Source organism: Papaver somniferum, chromosome 10 (genome assembly GCF_003573695.1).
Source record: "Papaver somniferum cultivar HN1 chromosome 10, ASM357369v1, whole genome shotgun sequence".
Classification (NCBI taxonomy): domain Eukaryota; kingdom Viridiplantae; phylum Streptophyta; class Magnoliopsida; order Ranunculales; family Papaveraceae; genus Papaver; species Papaver somniferum.
This window is the reverse complement of record NC_039367.1, coordinates 68,165,064-68,191,244: the sequence shown is the minus strand read 5'-3', so window position 1 is coordinate 68,191,244 and position 26,181 is coordinate 68,165,064. Positions and strand designations below refer to the sequence as shown.

At 36.0% G+C, this 26,181-nt stretch overlaps 1 protein-coding gene across 2 annotated transcripts; it reads left to right on the top strand.

The window, feature by feature from the left end:
- The first annotated feature begins 11,098 nt into the window (after window positions 1–11,098).
- LOC113318631 (MLO-like protein 11) lies at window positions 11,099–17,507 on the top strand. Of its 2 annotated transcripts, none has more exons than XM_026566825.1 (16): window positions 11,099–11,598; window positions 12,046–12,427; window positions 12,646–12,703; window positions 12,842–13,083; window positions 13,273–13,389; window positions 13,530–13,590; window positions 13,704–13,798; window positions 14,001–14,075; window positions 14,704–14,789; window positions 15,312–15,361; window positions 15,617–15,657; window positions 15,870–16,037; window positions 16,140–16,175; window positions 16,354–16,421; window positions 16,531–16,591; window positions 16,675–17,507. In XM_026566825.1, the coding sequence occupies exons 2-16, from the start codon at window positions 12,296–12,298 to the stop codon at window positions 17,053–17,055; spliced, it is 1,671 nt and encodes a 556-aa protein (XP_026422610.1). In that variant the 5' UTR covers window positions 11,099–11,598; window positions 12,046–12,295; the 3' UTR covers window positions 17,056–17,507. The 2 variants fall into 2 exon arrangements, with proteins under 2 accessions (XP_026422610.1, XP_026422609.1); XM_026566824.1 differs by lacking the exon at window positions 11,099–11,598 and adding an exon at window positions 11,617–11,953 and having other exon boundaries at window positions 16,675–17,055.
- The last annotated feature ends 8,674 nt before the right edge of the window (window positions 17,508–26,181 follow it).

Below are 26,181 nucleotides of genomic sequence, written 5' to 3'. Positions count from 1 at the left end.
TCCTCTCCGAGCTCCCCAAAGGTAGGAAAAGCCAAAACCCTCAAGCCGTAACCATGAGCCACATATTTGTTACATTTGCGCAAAATATCATTTACAATAGCATGTCGCTACTTAAAAATAGTATCCGCCCCAGTGGTGAAAGGTGAAGCACCAGTGACATCTAGACGCACATCCCGCCCACTGTCCCAGCTATAGACAAGGATATCAGTGGGTCTCAATGCAGTACCATCTGAAAGAAAGCCCAGAGAGACTTCCTTCCTATCTAAAATATTTTTTAATAAGAACACGTATCTCCGTGTCCCATTTTTTTTTTAAAATTGACGAATTCCCATATCAGTATCCCGATATCAGAATCGGTGCTTCATGGATATAATTAGTGGGCCGAGAGTATCTCGGCTTAATTTTTGGGGTAAGTCGGCTTGGTTAAAATTTCTTTTAACAAAATTTTACCCTTTTACGTTCACTCAATTCAGCCGGTTTGAAAAAGACTCAAAATGTAATCTACCAAGTACATAGCCCTAATTTATCTTCTTTCTTTTTTTTTTTGATGGAAAAGAACATACATTAACGCTAGCAAATGAGGTTGCCTGATTAAAACTTGGAACCGAGTCTAAATATGGTGGTGATTACATTTATGCTTCTTGACTTTCGTCTCGTCTCTCTTTAATGCACTTTTCTTTCGGCCCTCACTCGGGCCAAAAAAGAAAGCAATAGCATACCCGATATATATCCTCTTTAAAGAGACAAAACTAGTGACAAAACCCCTAGGTGAACAAACTAGTGATAAGAAAAAACCGGTCATATTATTTTTAACAAATAAAAACCGTTTCAAACAAAACTGGGACAAAAACCCCAATTCAAATAAATTTTTTAAAATTTAGTTTTTATTTGATTTCTAAATTCCAAAACTGACCTTCCGTATATAAAAACATTTTTCAAAGGAAAGTTTGGCGAAAGAAAACAGTAAAAACAATATTTGTTCTCTCTGAATCCAAACAAATCAGATACTAGTCTAATTACGATTCTTCTTTCCTAGTTTTCTTCGTTTTTTTCAGTTCCATATCTTGTTTAAATTCAAAGATTCGTCATCGTCTTCTCCCAATTTCAATTCAAAGATTCAGAGAGCAATTTTAGGGTTGATTGAAGAACCGGAAGAGAAGCTACAAGTTTTGAAATCTGTTTATTTGAGATACGTAGAAGAATCAAATTCAGTTGTTTATTCTAAAAGAGAAGATAAACATAGTTGTTTTATTCGAGATCTGGTTGCAATTCAGTTTAGCTGAAATCATATTTTCGCTTTTCAAGTTGAAATTGAATCTCGAATTGAAGAATCCAGCTGAACAATCAATCAACTTCGTGTTGATCATCTTCGTCTTCGTATTAATCTTCGTCTTCAAGGAATCAATCAACTTTTCAGGTATTCAATTCTCTTTTTTGTGTTGATTTTTGATTTTGTTTGTGTGAATTTGCTAGTCACTCTTTTCGAATAAACTGAATTGATGTTAGCATATGATTTTTTATGTTTGTGTTGATGTTCTTATGAAGGATTCCATCTCTTTGGAACTGTTTTTCAAAAAAAAAAATTGTTGTTGATATTCACATCTGGTGAAACTGTTTTTGGTTTCATCATTTTGTTCTGTAGATTATGGATTCTGTTCTCGCACTTGTATGTCACAAAGAAGATTGTTTAACTCTTCGTATTGGCCTCCAAGAGTCTTTTGCTAATTTGAAGACTAGTATATGCTCAAGTTGGTGTGAATTCTCTCCTCCTTCTATGGAAATTTTTGATTTTGTTTGTGTGAATTTGCTAGTCACTCTTGTCGAATAAACTGAATTGATGTTAGCATATGATTTTTTATGTTTGAGTTGATGTTCTTATGAAGGATTCCATCTCTTTGGAACTGTTTTTCAAAAAAAAAAAATTGTTGTTGATATTCACATCTGGTGAAACTGTTTTTGGTTTCATCATTTTGTTCTGTAGATTATGGATTCTGTTCTCGCACTTGTATGTCACAAAGAAGATTGTTTAACTCTTCGTATTGGCCTCCAAGAGTCTTTTGCTAATTTGAAGACTAGTATATGCTCAAGTTGGTGTGAATTCTCTCCTCCTTCTATGGAAATTTTTCACATGGTTGATGATCAACAAAAGGTCATTCATTCTGATTTTGATCTTCAATGTTTGGCTCTATTTAGTATGTATAATAAAGAAGGGATTATGGAGTTACTCGTAAGTCACAAAGCTGAGAGTTCTGGTTCAATAAGTTCAGGAATTATAGCTTTTGATGACCAGCCACAAAGTTCTGGAATTATACCTTTTGAGAAGACACGGATTGATTATGATGTTCCAGATAAAATTAAGGAACCGTTGAAGTCTGCTCACTGGTTACATCTTTTTCAAGGAGTTGAACAGTTGTTTCCGGGAGGTGTTGAACAAGTTCGTTGTGATTTACAGAAGTATCACGCAGCAGCTGGTTATGAATACACGGTATATAGGAATGAGAAGTTGAGGATTGGTGCACGTTGTGCTAATAAGAACAAAGAGGAGAAATGTGACTGGCATTTATATGCTGTGTCTGTTGATGGCGTTGTAGGAAGTCCTTTTATTATCAAGGAACTAAATAATCAGCATACTTGTGTTGGTGGATTTGTTAACATGCCACGGATATCGAAGAAACTAGTTAGTAGCTTGATTATTGATGAAATTAAACATGATCCTAATAAGAAAACTAAGCATATTATGGAATATTTTACGAGAGACTTCGGCTTTGACATTAGTCATTATTATGCATACGCAGGTAAGAAGCATGCACTGAATACTTCATGGGGAGAGAACGAGAAATCTTTTATGTTCTTGAACTGGTATAAAAACAAGTTGATTGAAACCAATCCTGGTTCTCACGTGGTTTTGGAAGTTTAAGAAGGGACCCATAAATTTCAGAGGATGTTTATCTGTTTTGAAGCTTGTAGTCGTGGATTCAATTTCTGTCGTCCTGTATTATTCGTTGATGCGGCTCACTTGAAAAGCAAGTACCTTGGTCATATGATGGCAACAACAGGTCTAACCGGAAATGATGGTAAGGTTTTTATCATTTTTTTATGTTGGTTTCATCATTTTTTTATGTTGGTTTCATCATTTTTTATGTTTGGTTTTCATCGCATCTTATGCTTGTGTTATGCTTTCTGTTCATGTTACAAAATCTTCCCTCTTGCTTATGGTGTGGTTTCATCGGAGAATGAAGCGAACTGGAAATGGTTTTTGGATAATTTGAAGAAAGTCCTTTCTCCTTTGCGACCAAAGCTTACTTTTGTGAGTGATCGAGGTATTGGATTGGTAACACAAATTCCTATTGTTTTTCCTGAGGCTTTTCATGGTTGGTGCTACTGGCATATGGAATGCAATATCAATACATGCTTACCAAAGAGTTGCAAAGTTTATAACAAATATGTATTGGGACTGTTTAAGAAATGTGCGTATGCTTCTACTCATAAAGAATTTTCAGAGAATTGGGATAAGTTGAGGAAGGTTCAAAATCAGAAGTTACAAGACTATCTAAGTAGAGCTCCTCTTGATAAATGGGCAAGTTTTTTCTTCAAGGGTCGACGATATGGTAGGTTGTGTTCAAATATTGCTGAGAGTTTCAATGGTTCGGTCGTTGAAGAGAGAGAGAAGCCTATAGCCATCATGGTTGATGAGATCAGGGTGAAGCTAATGGACCAAATGTGTAAACGTCGCGAGGACTCTGCTAACTTAATGAAATGGCGTCAAACTCTATGTCCAGAATATGAAGCTCTCTCCACGACAACAAGATGCATGGATGTAACTACCAAGTCACCAAGTCGTCGGAATATGTGTTTGAAGTTCATGCTTCATTAACACAGACTGTCGATTTGAAAAGAAGAACATGTTCTTGCAACCGTTGGCGTATTGACGGTTTCCCGTGTGCCCATGCTGTCCGTTGCATCATGGTGAATGGAGAAGATCCTTACAATTATGTTGAGCACTACTTTACAGTAAAGTTCTACCGAGAATCGTATAAACATGCAATCAATCCTGTTCCCACAGTCGAAAAGCCCGTGACAGTGTCGCCGAAATCGATGGTTTTTGGTCCGAATAATGGACCACAACCAGGACGTCCATCGAAGAAGAAGAGGATTCCTAATACAGGTTCAGTTGCCAATAAGAAGATGAGAACCTGTGGTTCCTGCAAGGTTTTGACCACCCATAATAAACGGACATGCCCTTCTCGTCAGATTTCATGAGAACTTGTAGTCATTTCGACTAGACTACAATATGTGGTTCCTGCAAGTCATCGAATTTTACTCTTAGTTTCGTTTGCTAGACTACAATATGTGTTTCATTTACTATTTCATATTTTTGTTTTAGAAGTTAATATGCTGCAGGTGTTTTCATTTTATATTTTGTCTAAGAATAATAAGTTTGATTAAGTTTAAGTTTTTCAGAATTTTTACAGGCCTTTATAGTTTGGTGTAACCGAATCAGGTTTCATCATTTTTTTGATGAAACCAGAAAGGGTTTCATCTTATTTTGGTGGAACCATTGTTTTACTGTCACTTTTTCTTCTATATTTTTTGACAACACAGTAGATGATGTTTTGTCTACTGTTTATTGGTGCCGCAAATATATGACACATCATGGATAGTTTTTATAAAAATGAGACATCATATTTCTGTAGACATAAGCTTTTAAGGAAATACAACTGAAATAGCACGAAATCGTTTTTTATATAAACTGTAACCATTTCACAAGTACTTTAAACTTCAACTAAAACTTGAATCTGCAAGGAGAACTGTATGTCAAGGAGTATCATCATTACAATAACCATTTCAAAAGTAATTTAAAATTCAACTAAAACTGAATGTTCAATAGGACGGGCACGACATGCGAGTATTATTCTATATTGTCAAGGAGTATCTTCAACGCCAACTTTGGTCTCATATTATGCACCTTTTCTCGTATATCATCTGTAGACATGTTTCCTTTCAAGAGGCTCTTCATGTAATAGCAAACATGCAGGCCACAATCGTTCCTGAAAAACCAAAACAATGTCTCAATTGTTACAAAGTGACTAGCTGAGAGTGTTCTGATATTAGTATCTATATGTAAAGCATTCGGTTACAAGTGATGTAATGATTTCAAGCATATGCATATGTGAACTATAAACTTCCAAACATAACTTACCCTATTTGTTCACAACATGTAGGGTTGTGCAAAGAGTATGTTGTTGGCTGACTTGCCTGCTGATCACAGGGGAGCTTTGCGTCGTGTGCAAATGCTGATACTATACGTTGTTTCATGCTTTCAGCACTTTTTCTGCATTCCTCTCCCGTGGAAGCCAAGGAGTTGTAGTGATAAAATTCCCCGGTTTCAAAATCAAAAGAAAGCAATGTCCAATGGTTTACATCTCCAAGTGATGTCAGCAACGGAACGAACAAAAACCGCACGCTATAATCCATTTTGTCGATGAAGCCTTCTATTACAGCACCACATTTCTTTCCTAATGAGTGACATGTCTGAAACAAAATACCAGATAAAAGCTCCTTAATTAGTTACAGACATGCAAGTTTGATGAAACCAAACTTTGTTCCATCAAAATTAACCATATAAACAACATCATTTTTTGTTTTCCACAACTATTTTTTATGCCAAAAAATTTACATTAAAGAATTTCGGAGTAAACTTACATAGGCAAATGTGCTTAGAAACACACTCTCTGGTACTTTGGAGAACCATCTTGTTTCAACTCATTTTTTTTGATGTTGTTTTGCAGCTTCAAAATGTAGAACTCTATAATGTCTCCTGCGACGTCACCCTCTCTCATCAAATTATCCATCATCTTCCCCGATATATGTAATTGAAGATTTAAATGCTCCCACGCCGTTGACCTGTTAATTTTATTTTTTAAAAAGCTAGTCAATGATGGATAAAAAAAGGAGAAACAATGCATAACTTGGAACAAAATTTTGATGAAACCAGTCTTGGTTACATCAGTTATTTCCCACTTACCTTTCATTGTTCTTTCTGAAAAAAGTGGTCACGAGGGGTTTCTCATTTCTGTTGAGTACTTTCAAGATCTTCAAGTTATCAACTGGTTTCAACTTCACCCCCTGTACTTCCTGCACCTTCGTTCTCCTTGCACTTACGAGCTGTAACCTTTCTTCTTTTTTTCACACTGGTGTTGTAATCCTGCATTCTGATAGGTGGAACCAAATTCCTTCTGTCTTCCCTCATTCTTGTAACCATGTTACTCATCCTTTGCGCAGCACTGAGTTCTCCCTGTCCTTTCTCTTGACTGTCACACTGCGACAGTCCTAAATCAAATCCAGGTTGTTCATTCTCTAACTCAAGTAAATCATTCGCCATCTTTACAGCTGGGTAGTAGTATACGCTTCCAACATTTGGCTTTGACGACGAACAACCTTTCTTATTGTATTCGTATTCCATTTTCCTGATAACATCTTCATCAATTACAAATTGAGTTTCGTTTTCTTCTTGTTCAATAATTTGCTTCGACGAAGAAGCTTTGCTCATTTCAGATTCCACCCGCTCTGCCACCTTGATATCCTCAACGGTATTTGGAGTCAACTCAGTACCCTCTCCTTCTTGTTCATCATTGGTGACTGGCATCGACGAAGAAGCTTTGCTCATTTCAGATTCCACCCGCTCTGCCACCTTGATATCCTCAACGGTATTTGGAGTCAACTCAGTACCCTCTCCTTCTTGTTCATCATTGGTGACTGGCATCGACGAAGAAGCTTTGCTCATTTCAGATTCAACCCGCTCTGCCACCTTGATATCCTCAACGGTATTTGGAGTCAACTCAGTACCCTCTCCTTCTTGTTCATCATTGGTGACTGGCATCGATGAAGTAGCTTTCTCCATTTCAGATTCAACCCGCTCTGCCACCTTGATATCCTCGATATTATTTGGAGTCAACTCAGTACCATCTCCTTCTTGTTCATCATCGGTGACTGTCTTCGACGAAGAAGATATGACCTGCTCTTGTTCAGATTCTTGTTCAGATTCTTGTTCATTTATCATGTTAACATCCCTTGTTATCACCTGCAATATTAAGATACCTAAGTTATTTTATTTTTCATCTTCCTGTGTCAAAACCTAATGCTGTAAAAATCAAAAACTTCTGAAAGAATAAAAAGAACTGGCCAATTCATCAAACAAACATTAACTTGAAATGATGAAACCAAATCTGGTTCCATCAAAAGAATGATGGAACCAAATCTGGTTTCATCAAAAAAATGATGAAATGTATAAGAAAATTGTAATATATGCGAGTAATTCAATTGTTACTAAGAAAAATCAAATCTATCTTTGTACCAGTTGTTGTTCCCTGTCCTCGGCATCATATTTTGCCAGCAGTGATTCTTCTTCTTTAGAAAGAACATATGTAATTGGTCCTAAGCTTTTCAATCAATGCGTGCAAATTGGTATTTGGCTTTGAAGGAGTTAGCTTCACTGCTAGCACCAACATTTTCTTCATCTTGCACTTTAACCGGCACTTCATTTTCTTCATCTGGCACAACAATTTCCACTTCATCTACGGGATCAGCCAAGCGCATTTCTGATTCGTCATACTGAAGCAAGAATGATCCCTTTCGGTGACCAATATTCTCCTGCAGTACACAAGAAAAATTGGTTTCAGCTAAAAAATTTGATAAATCCAAAACTGGTTTCATCAAAAAAGTAAATCTGAACAAGAAAATATTTACCAAAATTCGTTTAAAATAAAACAGACGACATACCAAGCAAAGCATTTTTAATGGTAACAAGTAATGGTAAGAACTCATAGCAATAATCTAATAAAACCCTCGAAGATTTCGAATATTGTCTAACAAAAATATCAAATAAAACCCTCGAAGTTATCTAAGAAACAAAAATTCAGCTAAATTTTTTGATGAAACCAAAATTGGTTCCATCAGAAAAGTAAATCTTCGAAGTAAATATTTACCTTAGACCAAAGTTCTGTTTTTTCTTCAAGATTCTCGAAGTTAGACAATACTTGTTGACAGATGTTGCTAAGGTTCCATCTAGCAAACCTCGGATACTTGTCTAGCCCATGCTTTCTTTGTGCGATCTTTGTCATCTCTGCCAACCAATACTGCAAAAAAAAAAACAAACCAATATTCAAATTACTCATCAAAAACAAGTCGCTTGTTATTCAACAACCAATACTGAAAAAGAATACTTAACTTATGAAAAAAAAGAACAAATCTTAACTTACCAGAGGGTATATTACACAACCAACAACATTTTCTACGTCTATTTTGTTTGTCATTATCGAATCAAGTACATAGTCATGGAAGACTTCCGGCCAGCACACCTTGTTCATATCAAACACCATATACAAGTACTTTGCTGCGAGAGTCTGCCCACATTTGTTAGGGACAAATACTGAAACCAACAGAAACATTACGAAAAACTTGACAAAGTCATCCGCTCTGGTTTCATCATTTGCGGCTTCCAGCATACACTTTTCAATATCGTTTTTTTTCGTCTTTTTATTTCCAGCAAAATAATTAGCCACAAAGACGTTAACCTTTTTAACCAGATCTTCATCAATGTCGTCTGCTTCTACATAATTCACCATTTGGAAACCAAAAGTCACAACAAAATGTCCTGGAATTGTCCGCAAAGTCATTTTCCTTGATCTTGCTAATTTGAAACAATACGGGAGCTTACCATCAAGTCTATTTTCAATTGTACTTAAAAACATTATTACTGCTTTTGTCTTTTTGATGAGCTCATCTTTGTTCATTACGCCATCATAGAACGGCTCAAAGAAACGCCAGAAAGGACATGATTTAAGAGCTTTCAAATGCAGTTGCTTGTTTTTTATCAACACCTTAATTTTCACTGCTAGCTCGCACAAATGATGTAATGAGCACCTGTATGGTTCCTTATCTCTTTTTTTACCTATTGTGAAACCAAAATTAAACCATAAGAGAATAATAAATTATAATGATGAAACCATAAGACATACACTTGTAATGATGAAACCATAAGCACGAACAAAGTGATGAAACCATAAGCATAATTGAAACTTGTATGAAACCATAAGATTACGTAACATAGCGCCAATCTCCACAGTTTGAATTCAAATCAACAGCCAATAACAACTCTAGAAGTAAACCAATAACTAAAAATGATGAAACCAATTTTGGGTTTCATTAAGAAACAGAAAATGATATCTGGTTTCATCGCAAATCTGTTACATCATTCTTGCAGACCTAAACCTAACAAATGAAAAGTGATGAAACCAAAAATGGTTTCATCAAAAAGACCATATTGTTATGATTTAACAGATTAACAATTGGTGGAACCAATTTACCAATTGGTTGTTAAATGATGAAACCCAGAATGGTTTCATAAAAAAAAAAACAGATTATACTTTGGTTTCATGAAATAAACAACAAATGAAATATGGTTTCATCAAATAGAAAAAAAAAAATATCTGGTTGCATCAAATATACAAACAATTGAAATCTGTTTTCATTTGGTTACATCAAACAAACTGAAACCTAAACCTAAACCAAAGAAACGATGTAACCAAATGAAAATAGAACCTAACCTAAGAAATGAAACCTAAAAGCAAACAGAAAACCAACCCAGAAATCAAATGAAACCTAATAATCTTTTGAATTCAAACTCGAAATCAACTTGAAAGCAAATTCGATTTCTTACCTTTAGGAGATGGTTTCGCTATTTTCTTTAGCTTTTCATCTTTCTTTTTCGCCTGTTGATTTTGTTTCTTCGCCATTTGTGGTTGAAAAATTAGGTCAGATTTTGTAGCAGTGGTTGAAGTACGCAACCATAGAATAAGAGAAGAAGGTAAAATCGAGAAGATGATGACGAATACAGATTGATTTTGAACGATTTTGGCTTAGGGATGAGAAAATTGATTTTGAACGATTTTGGCTTAGGGATGAGAAAATTGATTTTGAACGAATACAGGAGCGGATTGATTTTTGAACGAATACAGATTGATTTTGAACGAATACAGGAGCGGAGGTTTTAAGAAATTTTGTCCGTTACGCAGGTTGTAAAGTAATAAATTAGTGGGTCGTTTTCTTTCTGAGTTTCTTTTGGGTTGAATTAGGGGAGGGTAGTTTAGACAGTTTATGATATTTGGGGTTTTTGTATCACTTTTGTTTGGATGAGTTTTTTGTAGATTTGGGGTTATAACCCGCGGACCGTTAAAGAAATGAATATTGTTGGGGCCTTTTTGGTGGGTGCGTGGGACAAAGCAATAGGATAATCGCAATCCTGCTCTTGATGAACTCACTCACTCACTCACCTACCTTATCCAATCCTCATTGCTGGGAGGAGAAGCCCTTTGCATCTAGTTAAGTAATGTCTTCCTAGCTGAAATGACCTTGTACTCCAAAATATATGCATATGCCTCTCATAGTCATCCAACCTCTAAACCATGCGCAAGGTGTGAGTTTTCTTTCTCCTTCTCTTTTGAATCATAAATTCCGGCATTTGCTAAAGCATCCAACTTTCGAAAGTACAACAGGTGTCTACGATAAAAAAAAATACAATGAAACTAGTACTGACACATCGCACAGGCTTCCTCCATTTAACTCAGCTTTTCCTTAACCATTAACAAGAAATAGAATTTGAGGACAAGAATCCATAAGCTAGGACTAGGAGTCCGGTGCTGATTGATCAAGGGAAGGGTCGGTTGACGGTTAAATTGGCCCTGATTTCTCGGCTGATTGGTGCCCCATTTGAACACGACAAAAGAAAGCCAAACGGTCAAACAAGAGGACGAGGGACTTGCTGACGAACCACATTTGACCAATCATCTATTGCTGGACAAAATTGCCCCTTTCCGTTGTAGTCTGCATTTGCTAATGAAGGCCCACACTCCCACTATTTAAAGGCAGACATTGCCACGAAAATCTAAGGGTAATTTTGTCAAATCAATATTATTAGTAGTACGTAGTCGAAGAAAAGTCAAAAAACTATAACATGGAGATCCACTCTGAAATTTTTGTGAAAGCAGTTAGCAGACATGACATGAAAAGAAAAAGTACCAAACAAAAGAAAAGAAGTTTGAAACGAAAGAATCCCAACCCAACGCCAAGAAACTTCTTCCTTCAGTCCATTATTAGTTATTGTAATTTCTCGATTATTATTTATTAATGCCTACTCACTCACTTCTCTCTCTCTATTAAACTGCAAAAATGTCACATTTCAGCATTTATGGTTCATCACATTGCAACTACAATTCCATTCAATATTCAAATGCCATCAGTAGAGTTTAAAGTTTGAACTCATTTTGATACCAGAACTGTTTTGTTTATAGAAGATACTCAAAAGAAAGCACTGACAATGTTAGAGATCTAGTTCACGAACCTTCCTTTTATAAAACTTCGAACAGCAATTTGGGAGAAATGCGTTAGACAAGAAGAACAATGAAATTTGAGTTAGTTCATTCAACTCAAAAATGATTATCTCCAGCAACTAAGAAAGATTTTTATGGTATTGTTTGTTTTTGTCATCAGTAAGTGTTTGGCGGTTTCCAGAATGTGAAAGAAAGAAGAAGAAGACAAAAAGTTCGTTTCAGATAAAACTTCTTACTTCTTAAGGTTTATCGATTTTATTGATTATATGTGTTGATTAATTAGGTTTTCAAACTGTTTCTAGTGATTATTAGTGAAGCTTCTTTGTATTGAGTTTGTCAAAAAAAATAAATAATCCTTCCTGTTTGATTGAGAAGGTTTTGGTAAAGATCGATTCTAAGAAGCAGTGAAATTAGGAAGTTAGGGCAAAAATACCAGACTTTTTGAACTAGCAGTACATTATTCAGGGCAGTATGGAACAATGCAAATGTCAAACTTATAATTTGGAAGTTTCCATGGACGCAATTTCAGGGATATGTTTTTGGGATTAAAATAACAGAAGTGTTTAGTAAGTTCCATTTATAGGTTTTTTTTGTTGTTGTAATCTTCTGAATTTGGAGAAAACAAACAATTCATTTATTCCTCATTTTCTTGTTTCAGTTTCCTTTCTACTGTTGACTACTGGAGTTCATTCAGAAGCAAATTCATTACTTCCTCTTAAAGAATAGTATTTTGGTCAGAGCTATTTGAAGATTTTGTAGAAACTTTTGTAGAGTTATCTTCAAGTATTGGTTTTCTCGACTTTTAATTTGGTTCGGAATTGATTCTGGGGGAGATTTGTTGTAAATAGAGGTGTGGTTTCGGAATCACCTTGCATCTGTTTTCTTTTGGTGCACAAGGGGGTATTAAAATGGAAGAAGAAGCCGAGAACAAGGATATGAGGTCATTGGCCTTGACCCCAACATGGTCTGTTGCAGTTGTCTTGACGATATTCGTCGTTATTTCATTGCTGGTGGAGCGTGCCATTCATCGATTGAGTACTGTAAGTGACTTTTGATTTTGACTTAGCTGTGTTCCTTTGCACTACCTGTTTAAGAAAATCATTCCATTTTGCTCTAAGTCGTCACATAATGCAACATCAGTTTCCTTAGTTTATTTCTACAAACATTTGCCTTCCAATTTATTCTTCAAAGGAACTCATAAAACTAGTTGATTTGGTGTATTGATCTTTTGTCATCTAACTATGAAACAACATTACAGTGGTTGCAGAAAACTAATCGAAAACCGTTGTTTGAAGCAGTGGAGAAAATGAAGGAAGGTATGTAGCCTAAGAATCTTGGAAATGTGTCTTCTTAAAACATTATCAAGTATTCCCTTTTGGTGCACTGCTATGAGTTATCTTTTTCCAGTCTTTATACTATTCAATTGATTAACTATCTCACATTTCACGTTTCAGAGCTAATGCTGCTGGGGTTCATATCACTCCTTTTAACAGCAACCTCGAGCGCGATTTCAAATATTTGCATTGAGTCAAAGTACTACAATAGTCGATTCTCTCCGTGCACTATTTCAGATATTGAAGAGACTGAATCTGAAAATGCTTCTGTCAAGTCCCGCAAGCTATTGATGGGTTCTATTCTTCATCCCACAATTAGGAGGATTCTTAATGGTGGCATGAACCGAAATACCTGCACTAAGGCACGTGATTGAATTAACTGTAAATGCTGAAATACTGTTATTGGTGGATTGACTGTTTACTTTATTACAAAGGTTATGGTTAAGAATGTGGATACCTGATCTTGGATAGTAAAATCACTAATTTTATGCTTTCCTTGTGCCTAATGATTGAATGTTTTTCGTTTATGCGACAACTCCATCGATATGCAGGGATATGAGCCATTTGTGTCATACGAAGGTTTGGAGCAGCTTCACCGGTTTATCTTTGTCATGGCAATTACTCATGTATCGTACAGCTGTCTGACTATGTTGTTGGGAATTGTAAAGGTTTGTGTTTCTTACAATTTTTAGTTGTAATTTGTTTTCTAAACCTAGGAAAGAGATACATTCTTGCCGTGGGTTTCTGAGAATTTGTGATGATGAAGTTGCCGTTATTTATTCCTTACTTATTGTATTACGGTGGGCAGATACATTCATGGAGGAAATGGGAAGATGAAGCTCATATGGACCGGCATGATGTATTAAGTGGTAAGTATTTCTGTTGGAGAGATATATAACTTAATAAGTTAGTTTTAGTAAAAACACAATTTTGTGCAAAATTAATGATTTCTATAACTCAATGCATTTTTCATTTATCACAGAAATCACGAAAGAGTTAACATTGAAAAGGCAATCATCATTTGCAACCATACATGAGTCAAATTCTGGAAAAAGAAATAAGTTGTTGGTCTGGGTGGTAAGTAGACACTTCCTTTATGTATAATATTTTCGTGTCAGATTTCGACTTCATTCTACATTATGCAAGTTATTGTTACCTGTGATTCACTTTTGTGCTCATCATAGAATAAGTAAACATTCTTACAGAGATGCCTAACACCATTAGAACCTTCTTCACTTCATATGGATGGTTATTTTGAAAAGAACCTTTTCTTTTGCAGATTTGTTTTTTCAGGCAATTTGGCCGTTCTGTGGTTCGTGAAGACTACCTTACTCTGCGTTTAGGTTTCATTACGGTAGGCCTGAAATTTGTAGACTTAAAGTTCATTTGATAACTTCTATTTTCTAAAGACGACGCTACTACCGCACGTATACAAAAATTCCACTTATTTTGTCCTTTATCTTTTATTTGCCTTTGAATGCTTCTGCATTGCAGAGACTCATATTGGCTGCTGTTTGCCTTATAACATAAGGGACTGAAAATTGAAGTAGGTATTGCCTGGAAAGATCATTTTCCACTAAATAGACTGTAGTGAATTCAGAGAGGAAATCTTACTTTCCACTTAAAATGCTACTTAAATAAGTGGGCTCTTTTATCTTTTTCTGATGGTCCAAAATAGAACTTTGAAGTCAGTTGAGTCTTTAAAAGACGATTGCTGCAAAGAATACCTTGGTCACTTAGTGTAGTCTAAAAGCTCATAGTTCAAATCATAGAGTTGCTTCTTCCCAAATTCTACTAGACATCTTGATCTCGTAGAGCGAGGATGCCCATATTTTACCCATAATATCATTTCCCTTAATTCTTTTTCATTTCTTATACTATCTAGGCCTCTCATGCCACATTGTTATCTTCATCACTTAAGGCAATCTAGTTATGCTGGTTGCCTTATTAATATCTGATTGGTACTTTCTTTTTCATGGCAGAACCACCACCTGACGTTAAAATATGACTTCCATAGCTATATGGTTCGATCTATGGAAGAGGAATTCCAAAAAATAGTTGGAGTGAGGTAAGCTACAAACTTCCATTCGTTCTATTACCCCATCATAATTCAGCTTTAACATTCTTACAGTTAATATAGCTACCATTTTCTTTTGGTGTAAATTAAGGCTAACATATAAGAAATCCAGGAAAGTTCAATAATGTTCTGTTTTATGTGAGTTTACTATGGCCAATAAATGCTCCCTGAATTTAGTTGTTACCAGTTCGATGCTTATGTTCTTTCCTGCAGACCTTTTCCCTTCCGCTGCCAGTCTGCCTCATAACACACTGTCTATACACTGCATGTATTAGCCATCTGATATGACTACATGGTCTTCTGATGATACTCAAATGTCAGACTGAAATTGGGCTTCATATGCACTCTATAGCTGAATGTATGATGTTTTGGCCTTGCATACGCCCTTTCCTACGTGAATTCGTATATCAAATTGTTCTTATTTCCAATATGAAATAAAATATTGCATATTGTTTGATACCTTCACTCAAGGTTATTTAACAAAGCTTTCATTTCTGTTTGGTTTACTACCAGTGCACCACTTTGGGGATTTGTTGTTGCTTTTATGCTGTTCAATATCAGAGGTAAGGCATGAGATGTTAAATGTTGAAAATGCATTTAAGTTGCATTTCCATTAGCAGAATATCAATTTCCTGCATGATCTTGGCTTCACCACATGTTACGTATCTTTTGTTCTTTTTTCCTCCATCTCCTTCACTCATGCGGTTTATTTCTTGCTCACTTTTGAGGTGTAATTGAACTTGGCATGGTCTAATCATCTTTCCTCCATCTCCTCCATACTCTTCTTAAACATCAGTTTGTATGTTCTTTTTTTGCAGGATCTAATCTTTATTTCTGGATAGCCATCATTCCCGTTACTGTAAGTTGATCCTCCAATGTAATGCTCTAGCATTGCAAATGCTAACACAAACATGCTAACATCTACATCAGTTTTGAATTCACGTTCATTACCTTGATGGAAAAAGAAAGTTTAATATTCTTAATGGGGAGCACTCTTACTGACGACATCGAAAAGCATGTGGCATGAAATTACCTACATTGTCTTTTACTGATCCTTAGAATATAATGCAGATGGTTCTTCTAGTCGGTACAAAGCTTCAGCATATTATCGCAACATTGGCATTAGAGAATGCTGGTGTAAAAGCTAACAGTGGCGTTAAGTTAAGGCCCCGAGATGATCTATTCTGGTTTAAAAAACCAGTATTGTTGTTAAACTTGATTCATTTTGTTCTTTTCCAGGTAAACCAACCTGATACCTTTTTGTGATTTATATCTTCCCTTCCAACTGCAAACTGGTGATTTTAACACATGCATTTATTTTACCATGACTTCTTATTTCAGAATGCGTTTGAGCTGGCTTCGTTCTTTTGGTTTTGGGTACTTCCTCTTTCATAAATCCACATGTTCTCTTTTTCGTGATATAGGGATTAATCTATATGAATTTCTGATAAGTTCGGATAATGAGATTAAATTTGAACTCACTGGTCTAGACATCTGCTAAGTAGTTAGAAATGATTGTGGTTTTGGCTGAGCAATTTCTCTTGGTTGTTAACAGTGGCAATTCGGGTACAATTCCTGCTTCATTAGAAATCATTTTCTGGTGTACATACGACTCGTATTTGGGTATGCTTTAGTACAACTATTTCAAGATTTCTTTAAGAGTTTTTACATAGTTAAAAATGAAATTGATTATTACCATCTTTACCTCAGACTCTTTGAATTATGGCTTTAGGTTTGCTGGACAGTTCCTTTGCAGCTACAGTACCTTACCCTTATATGCATTGGTCACTCAGGTAGTCCTTTTTGCGTAGGAGTTACTGTTCCCATAAAACATCCATGAGAATATTTAAAATAACGCCTGGTTTTGCCTTTTCAGATGGGAACAAATTACAAAGCAGCATTAATCCCACAAAGACTTAGGGAGACACTTCATGGGTGGAAGAAATCAGCAAAGCGGAAAAGACGACTTGGTCTTGTCAATGACGATTCAACCATACGCACCGAAACAAGCACTGTTCTTTCTCTCGAAGACGATGAACGCCAACTTTATCGTGAGATCTGTACAGAAAATACAGGCCAGGAAATTGAGTTACAATCTCCATACCCCACAACCACGGCTACACTTGAAGTTCCGAATGAGCACACAAGTCAAGTAGGTGTTCCCTTCCTCAGGGCTTCGTCTTCTGTCACTGCAAATTCATATCGTCCTCACAGAAATGAAATATTTAGATCTTCTTCGATGCCAGGTAGAAGATAGGTAGAATCTAAAACCGAAATTTTCCACTATTAGGAATTTTATTAGCTTATAAATAGAATCCTTATTAATGGGGTGGTTAAGTTTTCATATTAGTTAATAACCATAGCTGTACAAAGAAAATCAAAGTCAAGATGTATTGAGGTGGTGGTTATCTAAGTTGTTTGTAAGTCTTAAAACAGATGAAGTAGTGTTGATGGATGTATAGAAGAAGCAAGTCTTAGCATATCAAAGCCTTATTGATTTTCTAGGGATTTAGTCATTTCTTCCACCAACAGCTTACAACACACAGTAGTATTTTTGAGTACTAATCAGAGGTTGAAGAAATTTCAGTTCCATGAATCTATTTCCTTTTTCCTTGTGTAAAATTAGATATGTATCTTGTTCTTGTTCGATCCAAGCATGTTCAAGAGAACATTTTTTTTTAATGTCAAGTTCTTGGTATTGTATTTCAAGTTTAAGCACCATTACTCAGGTGTACAAGTTTCCTGAACTTTACCATAGAAATCCAAATTTAAGATTCTCTTGCAAGTCTTTGGGGCATGGTACATAGAGTTGGTTTAGACGACCTTCAAGGTTGCAACAACACATTTTTTTCAGGGATTCGAAGTTAGCTAACACAATGAGGACACTGTGTGTCCCCATTCCACACTGTACACCACTTTCAAAGGCTTGTTCTTTAAAGGCCTGGTAGCTTCTTGGAAGGAGAAAGTGTATAATTTCATTTTGTTAATGGAGCTAGCTATTCTCTACTGGAGCTTGTTTTGTGCGGACTCTCTAGCCGTATCTTAGCAACTTAGTTTGTATCTTATTGGAGAAGTCTTATGGTGGAAGAGTTCCATCTTCCATGCCACCTCAACATTTAGAATTGTGGATGGAAATGTAAATGTAGTGGTGGAATAGTAGAAACGCTATTCAAAATAGCGTTTTACGCTAATAAGAATAGCGTTAAAAAAGCGTTATTCAGAATAGCACTTTACGCTATTAAGATTAGCGTTTTTTTTCTCAGCCATTAGATTTTTAATTGCTCGTTTTAAATCTACGAATAAAAAAAAAGCGCTATTCTAAATAGCGCTTTAAGCTATTTAGATTAGCGTTGGGCGATATTTTTATTGGCGTTTTCTGTCTTCTAGCGCTATTCTGAATAGCGTTTCATGCTAATCTAATTAGCGGTTCCATGAATTCCACGGACCCTCTCACGAAATCATGGAACATGGCTTGGAAAAACTGTGAAAGACCCCAACTTGGAAGCCATTAGACTTGACATTTCACAATTTTTCCACACTTGGAATAGGTTGGATTCCACCAAAAGACTTGCTCCCAACGGAGATAGTTAGTATCCTCCGGTGTTTAGTTTTATTCAATTAACTATCAGCTAAAACTTAAAAAAACAAAAGGAATCTTGCAGATTTTATTCAAAAATGATCAAATTTGAGCAAGAAATTAATAGAATTTTGGGTTCTTGTTGTTATATTATTAACTTATTTTTGGAAAAGAGATTATAAATTTTAATTATCCAATAAATAAAGAATTGACTGCGAATTGTCCATTCACAATTCAGATTCAATACTTAAACTTTTAAAACAAATCATGCCAGAATCCGCGATTTTGAAAAATTAATGTTGATAATCATTTGGCCTATTTATTTTATTTATAAAATAAATAAACAAATTTTTATTTGTTAGCACGTGACTACATTTATTTGTTGTTTAGTATGCATGTTCTCCAAAAACTTGCATGGTCTAGCGTGTGACGGACCAGGAAATCACGCCTACGGCTTGCGGACGCGCAGGCCAAAATTCCCTGATGTGCCCCTCTGATGCATGTTACCAGGCCTTAAAACTTCACCGGACTTCGCAATGCGTGTCCATTTGACTTAGCAAACATGCTTAGCAAGCATGATGCTTTCAACATAGCTTCCACATCGTGCCAACTTACCCCTGTTCTACGAAGGGTGCAAAACCATAAAGGTTAATGTCGATTCATTCTTGCATCCATCACTGGCTTCCGAGTCTTGTCCAGGCATAAGGCACGCATTTGACTCGCAAATAGGCCATTGCAAGCCTACTGCCAAATCCTTACTTTGTTTGAGCATTGAGCTGAATGCATGCACTTGTCTTGCTTGTGTGAAGGGTGCATCATCCAGGCTCATGGCGTACTTGCCTTGCGTCATCCTTGAGATGCCAATGGATTATTCAAGATCCTAACTTGCAATTTAGCTTAATTTCCAAGCTACGCCGAATGCACAACTAGTGCATGCTTATGTCGTATGACTTGATAGAAAGTATGAGCATCCAAGGAAATGGAATGCATGTTGCCTCGTCAAGCATGCCAACAATCATATTTTGCATCGCCTTGCCGAGTCAGATGATATGAGTTACCATGATGTGGCAATCACCTCAAAATTAGATGATATAAACGACAAAGTGCTGGATCATCAATGCAACTCGTGTTGCAAAGCCAAAGGCCAAGCAAATGCCTAGTCTATATGCCAAATTAAAGGGTCATTTCCAAATGATGCGCAAGAGGGTGCATCATTTATCTTTCTTTCGTCTTGCACCATGATGGTGCAATCTTAGTTCCCAACATCGCAATGATGATGCCTAAGGATCATAAAGTTCTCTTGACTAAGTCATGCGCCACAATGATGTTTTCGCATCATATAGTCTTTATTGGTTAAGCTACGAAACTATTGGTGCATTTCCACTGTATGCATCTTCAACCAACTACCCCTTCCTATATATGTCTTATTGCATTTCTATACCTAAAAGTAGGGGAGAATTTTAACATGCTTGCTTCACTATTCATGGTCATACCTTCGAGTAATGCGTCATGATGGTGCATTCTGGGATTCTGTCCCGATGGCCAACTTGAATATAACACCATGATAGTACAATATTGCACTAGCTAGCCTCGCACTGTCATGCAGAACCATGACGGTGCTATATTGCGCTTAGCCAACCTTCAACTGGCTAATGCACCACAATGGTGCAACATTCCGTCCTGGTCCATATTCCCTTAACGCACAACAGAAGTTTGAGATGAAGCTTCATCTTATGCCAATGACGTATCTTTGAGCATGCGCCATGCGAAAAGTGCAGGAGATGCATAATGTTTGTTCAGTTTTGAATTTGTTAAGATTAGTCAATTTGGAGCGAATTTCTCTTTCTCAAACCAAAATAGGTAATATACCTAAATCCTACAAATGATAATGCTAAAAGCAAAAAGAATTATTTGGGAAACTCAACCCATTTTTGGAGTTAACATGGACCCATTATGAAAAGAAGATTAATGTCAGGGTCAAGTTATATCCAGATTGAGCCGATATAAACTGACCTTCAATATTTAAGCGTGGAACTCTATTTTAGATAGGACGTCGTACTTGGCTTAATCTTAGAGTGAGACTTGCATCAAGTAAGTTTTTAGGTCGCACCCGATAATCACACTCTCTTTCTAATGTGTTTGGTAGAGCATCGATTTGACATCAAGTTGTGTCATTCGAACAATTAGTTATATTAGCATTTGGAAACGATGTGTCACATAATAGGTTTACTTGTGTTGGTAGATGGAAACTCTTTATTAAAATTCAAACAATCAAAGAGATGGAGACAAAGAAACCCATTGCTTCATTTACCATTCTTGGTAGTTGCGAAAATACTAACTAAACAACTTCACAAAACAACTGAAACAACTTCAGACTGATGAAGGGGCTTTTGTATCTCATTTACAATTTCCAGATGACATAATCATCTTCCTAAATGCATAAAATAATGTGGAAGATCATTCATGGTGTTTGAAACCTTAACAGGTCTGAAATTAAACCTAGGAAATAACTCCTTGATCAGCATTGGATAAAAATTAGGCTGCAGTGCAGGAGCCGGAGCTGGACATAAAATTTTCCTAGCAAATTACTCAATATGAGAGTCGGTCATTGAAAATATGGAGCACAAGCTATTACAATGGAAACAAAATACCTATCTAAACCAGGTAGAATTTCTTTCATAAAGAGTACGCTAGTGTTTTAGGTGTAAACAAATAAAATGAGAATGAGGATGCGAATTTGAAAATTATACAAAGATTGCCTGAATCAAGAAATGATTGTTCGAGCGATGCTTCAGTCATGAAAGGATGGGATATGATTGTAGGTGGTGTTGTCGAACAGATCAAGTTTTTAGACTTTGCTATGAAACTACTATATTAAAGATTCTCTGTGTAGAATCGAGAAAAACTCAAAATCTCTAAGATAACTTGGTATATTCAAGATATTTATTATATGTTCCCAAGGTGTTTCAAGATATTTTTTGAATAGGTCGAGTTACCTATTTATAGTAGTAACATTATACCGGTTACCCGTAAGAAATGGAAAAACGTTTAAAATAGAAGAATCTGGAAGACTAGAGAAGATGTGAAAAACGTGGTATAATCCTTTCAACATTGACGAGAAGACTGAATACATGTTCACTTATCCCATATTTATTTCAACATTTATCACGACCTAGCTTATTTTCGTTATGAGTGTGAGACGTCATACCGCATATATTGTATGTCGCCATATCAAAACCCTATGTAATATCCCTGATGTGACATGATTGATGTCTCTTAGAAGTCCACAAGTAAAGTCAATATGTTGTTATTGTTGAGTCGACAAAGTCGCATGATATTACTTGCTCAAGTATATGATGACTGACTGTTTAGAATGAGAGTGTCACTTATATTAAGTAGTGAGTCGATTTTAGAGAGTATCAATGATCTTTATCAAGTCATGTAGAGTAGGCTACTAGTGCTGGTAAGATAAGTGATGTCGGTCGTAGGAATTAGTGCCACAGTGAGAAGACACTGGTAGTAATTGATGCCAAACATTGGCACTCGAGTAAGCTGGTTACTAAGAGTTGGCGTATCACTTCATGGTATCAATGCGAGTTGATGAATAACCATGAAGGAGTAAAGTGAGAAGGACCTCAGTAGGAGCTTGGACGTGACACCTGAGAGTATAGAAGTTGACAGTGATGGACAAAAATCACCATGCATACTACTCTTGTCAATAGTATTAGTGACCATGTTGGCCATTGGAATCAACATGGCGATAATACACAATATTGGTGCCACTGTATAGCTAATGCATAGTAGTGACATCATCTTGTTGAATGGTCCACGCTTAGAGTATCAATCTGTCAGTGATGTAAAATCATGGTATATTGAAAATATAAGTTGAAAGCTCATGCATGTGAAGACTATAAGCTAGTGTCATCTCTATGCGAGACCACGACATATCTTATTAGTGGAGACGCAAGCTTGTGCATACATTGTTGATGATGCACAATAGTGGTGTCGATCATTCGTGTGTATAGATGGTCTCAAGTATTGGCGTATCTAATCAAAATACTTAATTATTTAATGTTTTTCGATCAGGTCATCGAATTGAAGTACTTATAGCTTACAATCACTATCCAAGGTCGATTTTCAAGCGAGTACCCGCTATTCGCTAGTTTATCGAGGCGATTGACAATTCCTCACCAATTTCGAATTTGGCAAGTTCTGAGTCCGATTTTCCTGAATTTTGAAGTTTCACGTCTAATTTTCCTGAGTTTTAATTAACATAACCGACAATTCCTAATTTTTATGTTAACAACAATATATATGAACATCGTGACTCTAAGTATCTAATAAGTATGTCTGGGTACTAGGCCGAATTTTGGCGAGTTCCAAGTCCTCACTCCTTGCTCCCTAACCGAGTATGAATGATGAGCGATTTAAACACAAAATTGGTTAAAAAGACCAAAATCAACAATTTCTGGGTGAAATGAACAGTTAGATTTTGATATTGTTTAAATGGACAAAAATGTAAAAATAGGCAGGATGTAACCAGTTTCATCGTGCCAATTTTCAAATATTTTTTCTTATTTTTAATTTACACAGGATGTATCCAGTTTCATCCTTGCTATTTTTTAAATTTAAGCTAGGATGAATTCAGTTTCATCCCTGCTATTTTTTTTCTGGCCATTTCACCCAAACTATTTTTTACTCGTCCATTTGAACCGTGATTTAAAAATATTTGGACAAATGACCCATTCTCCGTGATTTAAACTACTTTGGCGAGCGATAGGTTGGCTCCAACGTTGGCTTGCTAGTGTGGGATAGTAATGATGATGACACATAATAGAAGTGACCCATCGCTTCTTGCCAGCTCAAGTAGATAAGACTATGACTAATAATATGAGAAGATTCTTGTTTGGCACAAAAGAAAATAAGCTGGGTTAATTCCATGGGATAAAATCAACAATTGCAAGAAGAAAAAAGGATTAGGAATAAGGAATTTAAGGAATATAAACTGAGCACTCCTCTCTAAATGGATTTGGAGATATTGCAAAGAATATAAATCAATTTTGGAGAAAAGTAATCTCACACAAAACTTTCTAACAAGAAGATACATTAATTTATGTAGACATGATTATACTAGAAGGCAAAGGGGTCATAAGTGCAAGTGAAAATGCGGGGGTCTAACAACCACACCCAACAATTCGTTTGTCAATCTGAGAGAACTTACTCCAATATACTTTCTAGAGAATCAACTAGACAGTCAGACTCAATCTAGAGTAAAGTATATCAAAGAGCTTAATATCTCTAACTCTTAATTCAATCCGCAATCAACAAATAGAAATCTGTAAGACCGATTGAATATAAGAGGAGTTACTTGAACGGTACCAAAGACCAATGTTCAAGTGTCAATCAACGTAAATCAACAGCCAAATGTTGAATATTCTAATTGATTGATCTTAACGCACAACCTGTAATATTTCAATTATATAACAAAATATAATGCGGAAAAGAAATAACACAGACACCAGAATTTTGTTAAAGAGGAAAACGCAAATGCAGGAAAACCCCGGGACCTAGTCCAGATTGAACACACACTGTATTAAGCCGCTACAGACTCTAGCCTACTACCAATTAACTTCGGACTGGACTGTAGCTGAACCCTAATCAATCTCACACTGATTCAAGGTACAGTTGCATTCCTTACGTCTCTGATCCCAGCAGGATACTACGCACTTGATTCCCTTAATTGATCTCACCCACAACCAAGAGTTGCTACGACCCAAAGTCGAAGACTTGATAAACAAATCTGTCTCACACATAAAAGTCTATAGATCGAATAAATCTGTCTCCTATAAAAATACCTAAGAGTTTTTGTTCCGTCTTTTAATAAATCAAGGTGAACATCAACCCATTGATAAACCAGACTTATATTCCCGAAGAACAACCTAGTATTATCAATCACCTCACAATAATATTAATTGACTAGCGAAACAAGATATTGTGGAATAACAAACGATGAGACGAAGATGTTTGTGATTACTTTTATCTTGCCTGTCGGAGAAATTAATCTCGAGTCAATTATTTCAATTGTACTCAATACGATAGAATCAGGCAAGATCAGAACACACAACTACAAAGAAAATAGTTTGGTCTGGCTTCGCAATCCCAATGAAGTCTTTGAAGTCGTTAACCTACATGGTCTCGACAGAAACCTAAGGTTAAAGGATAATCGACTCTAGTTACGCAACTAGTAACACACATGAGGTGTGGGGATTAGGTTTACCAGTTTCTAGAGTTCTCCTTTATATAGTTTTCAAATCAGGGTTTGCAATCCAAGTTACCTTGGTAACAAAGCATTCAATATTCACAGTTAGATGAAAAACCTGATTCAACCAAGCTAATATCTTCCAACTGTTAGATCGAACTTAGCTTGTTACACACAAATGAAATGTACCCTTATTTAGGTTTATGTAACCGTACCTAAACGTGTACACCATGTTGGTTCACAAATAGTTAATCGAGGGTAGCCATATGATTACTCTCATATCAACCTTATTCATCTTAACCATAACTACTTCAAATGACTAAAATGAAACTAGTTAAAGAGTTGTTCAATTGATATATTCTCATAAATTATACAAGAACACAATTGAAGCAAAATCAGTTTGATTCACTTGAATCAATCATGAACATTATAGCCACGATTTGCAAAGATTTCATTCCTTATTATATAAATGTTTATGTTCATGTTTAAAACCGATTTTAGAACTTTAACCTTCACGTATGCAAACGGGTACGCATACTTGAAATACTCGGACTAAGATCGAGTTACGCCAGTATGCAAACGGGTACGCAAACTTCAAATCCCAGCAGAAATTCTCGGACATGAACCTATACGCCAATACGCAAACGGGTACGCATACTTAGGTTCCCAGATTTCTCAAACCAACAGGTACGCAGACGGGTGCGCATACTACGGTTCCCGGACATGGATTACATATGTGCAAGAGTACACAAAATGACATATCCAATAATGGTTAAGTGTTCTAAACTCTTATTTCAATCATTGAAACTTTCTTAGAGGATGACAATAGCCGTTTTCGCACACTATTAGCATCAAAGCAATTTTAAAGTTATTGAAATAATCATTACGAAACATTCCAAGACAACACCAAATAATTGTATCACACAAACCATGTAAGATGTTACTCGGAAATTTTCACATGATATAAGATGAACTTGGTCGAAGAGAAAGCTTGCCAACACATATTTCGAGAATATGTAAGCGAGTTAATCTCAGCTCGAAATCTCAAATGTGTATATAGAAAACTATATCGTAATACGACTTATGTCTTAATATAGTAGATAGAGTAGAAATAAACTTTCCAAGTGATATATGAGTTTAAGTCTCCACATACCTTTTGTCGATGAAGTTCCACAAGCTCCCCTTAGTAGTTCTTCGTCTTCAAATAATGAACGTCGTGAAAACTAAGCTCAAGTACACAATCTATGTCCTAGTCCGAGTCATCTATAAATAGGCTAGAAATCAAGTCTTCAAAACATGCTTGATAGATGAGCAGTGCTCTAACAATCTCCCCCTTTGTCAATTTTAGTGACAAAACTATCAATACATATGGATTACAAAATAAATAAAAATTTGTAGATTCTCATCCAAATGCTTGATCTCCTTGGCATCTTCAACACGACTCAAATACTTCGTCACTTCCAAGTACTCCATGATTCTAAACGTGTTCAACTCAGCATCATAGTTGGTGAAGATCCGTAGTGATAACAATGCGAAAACAAATGCTC

Coding starts and splice junctions, on each gene's coding strand:
- LOC113318631 (XM_026566825.1), top strand. CDS start 12,296: ATGGAAGAAGAAGCCGAGAACAAGGATATGAGGTCATTGGCCTTGACC. Junction 12,704..12,841: donor AGTGGAGAAAATGAAGGAAG/GTATGTAGCCTA, acceptor TTCACGTTTCAG/AGCTAATGCTGCTGGGGTTC. Junction 16,176..16,353: donor CTTCGTTCTTTTGGTTTTGG/GTACTTCCTCTT, acceptor GGTTGTTAACAG/TGGCAATTCGGGTACAATTC.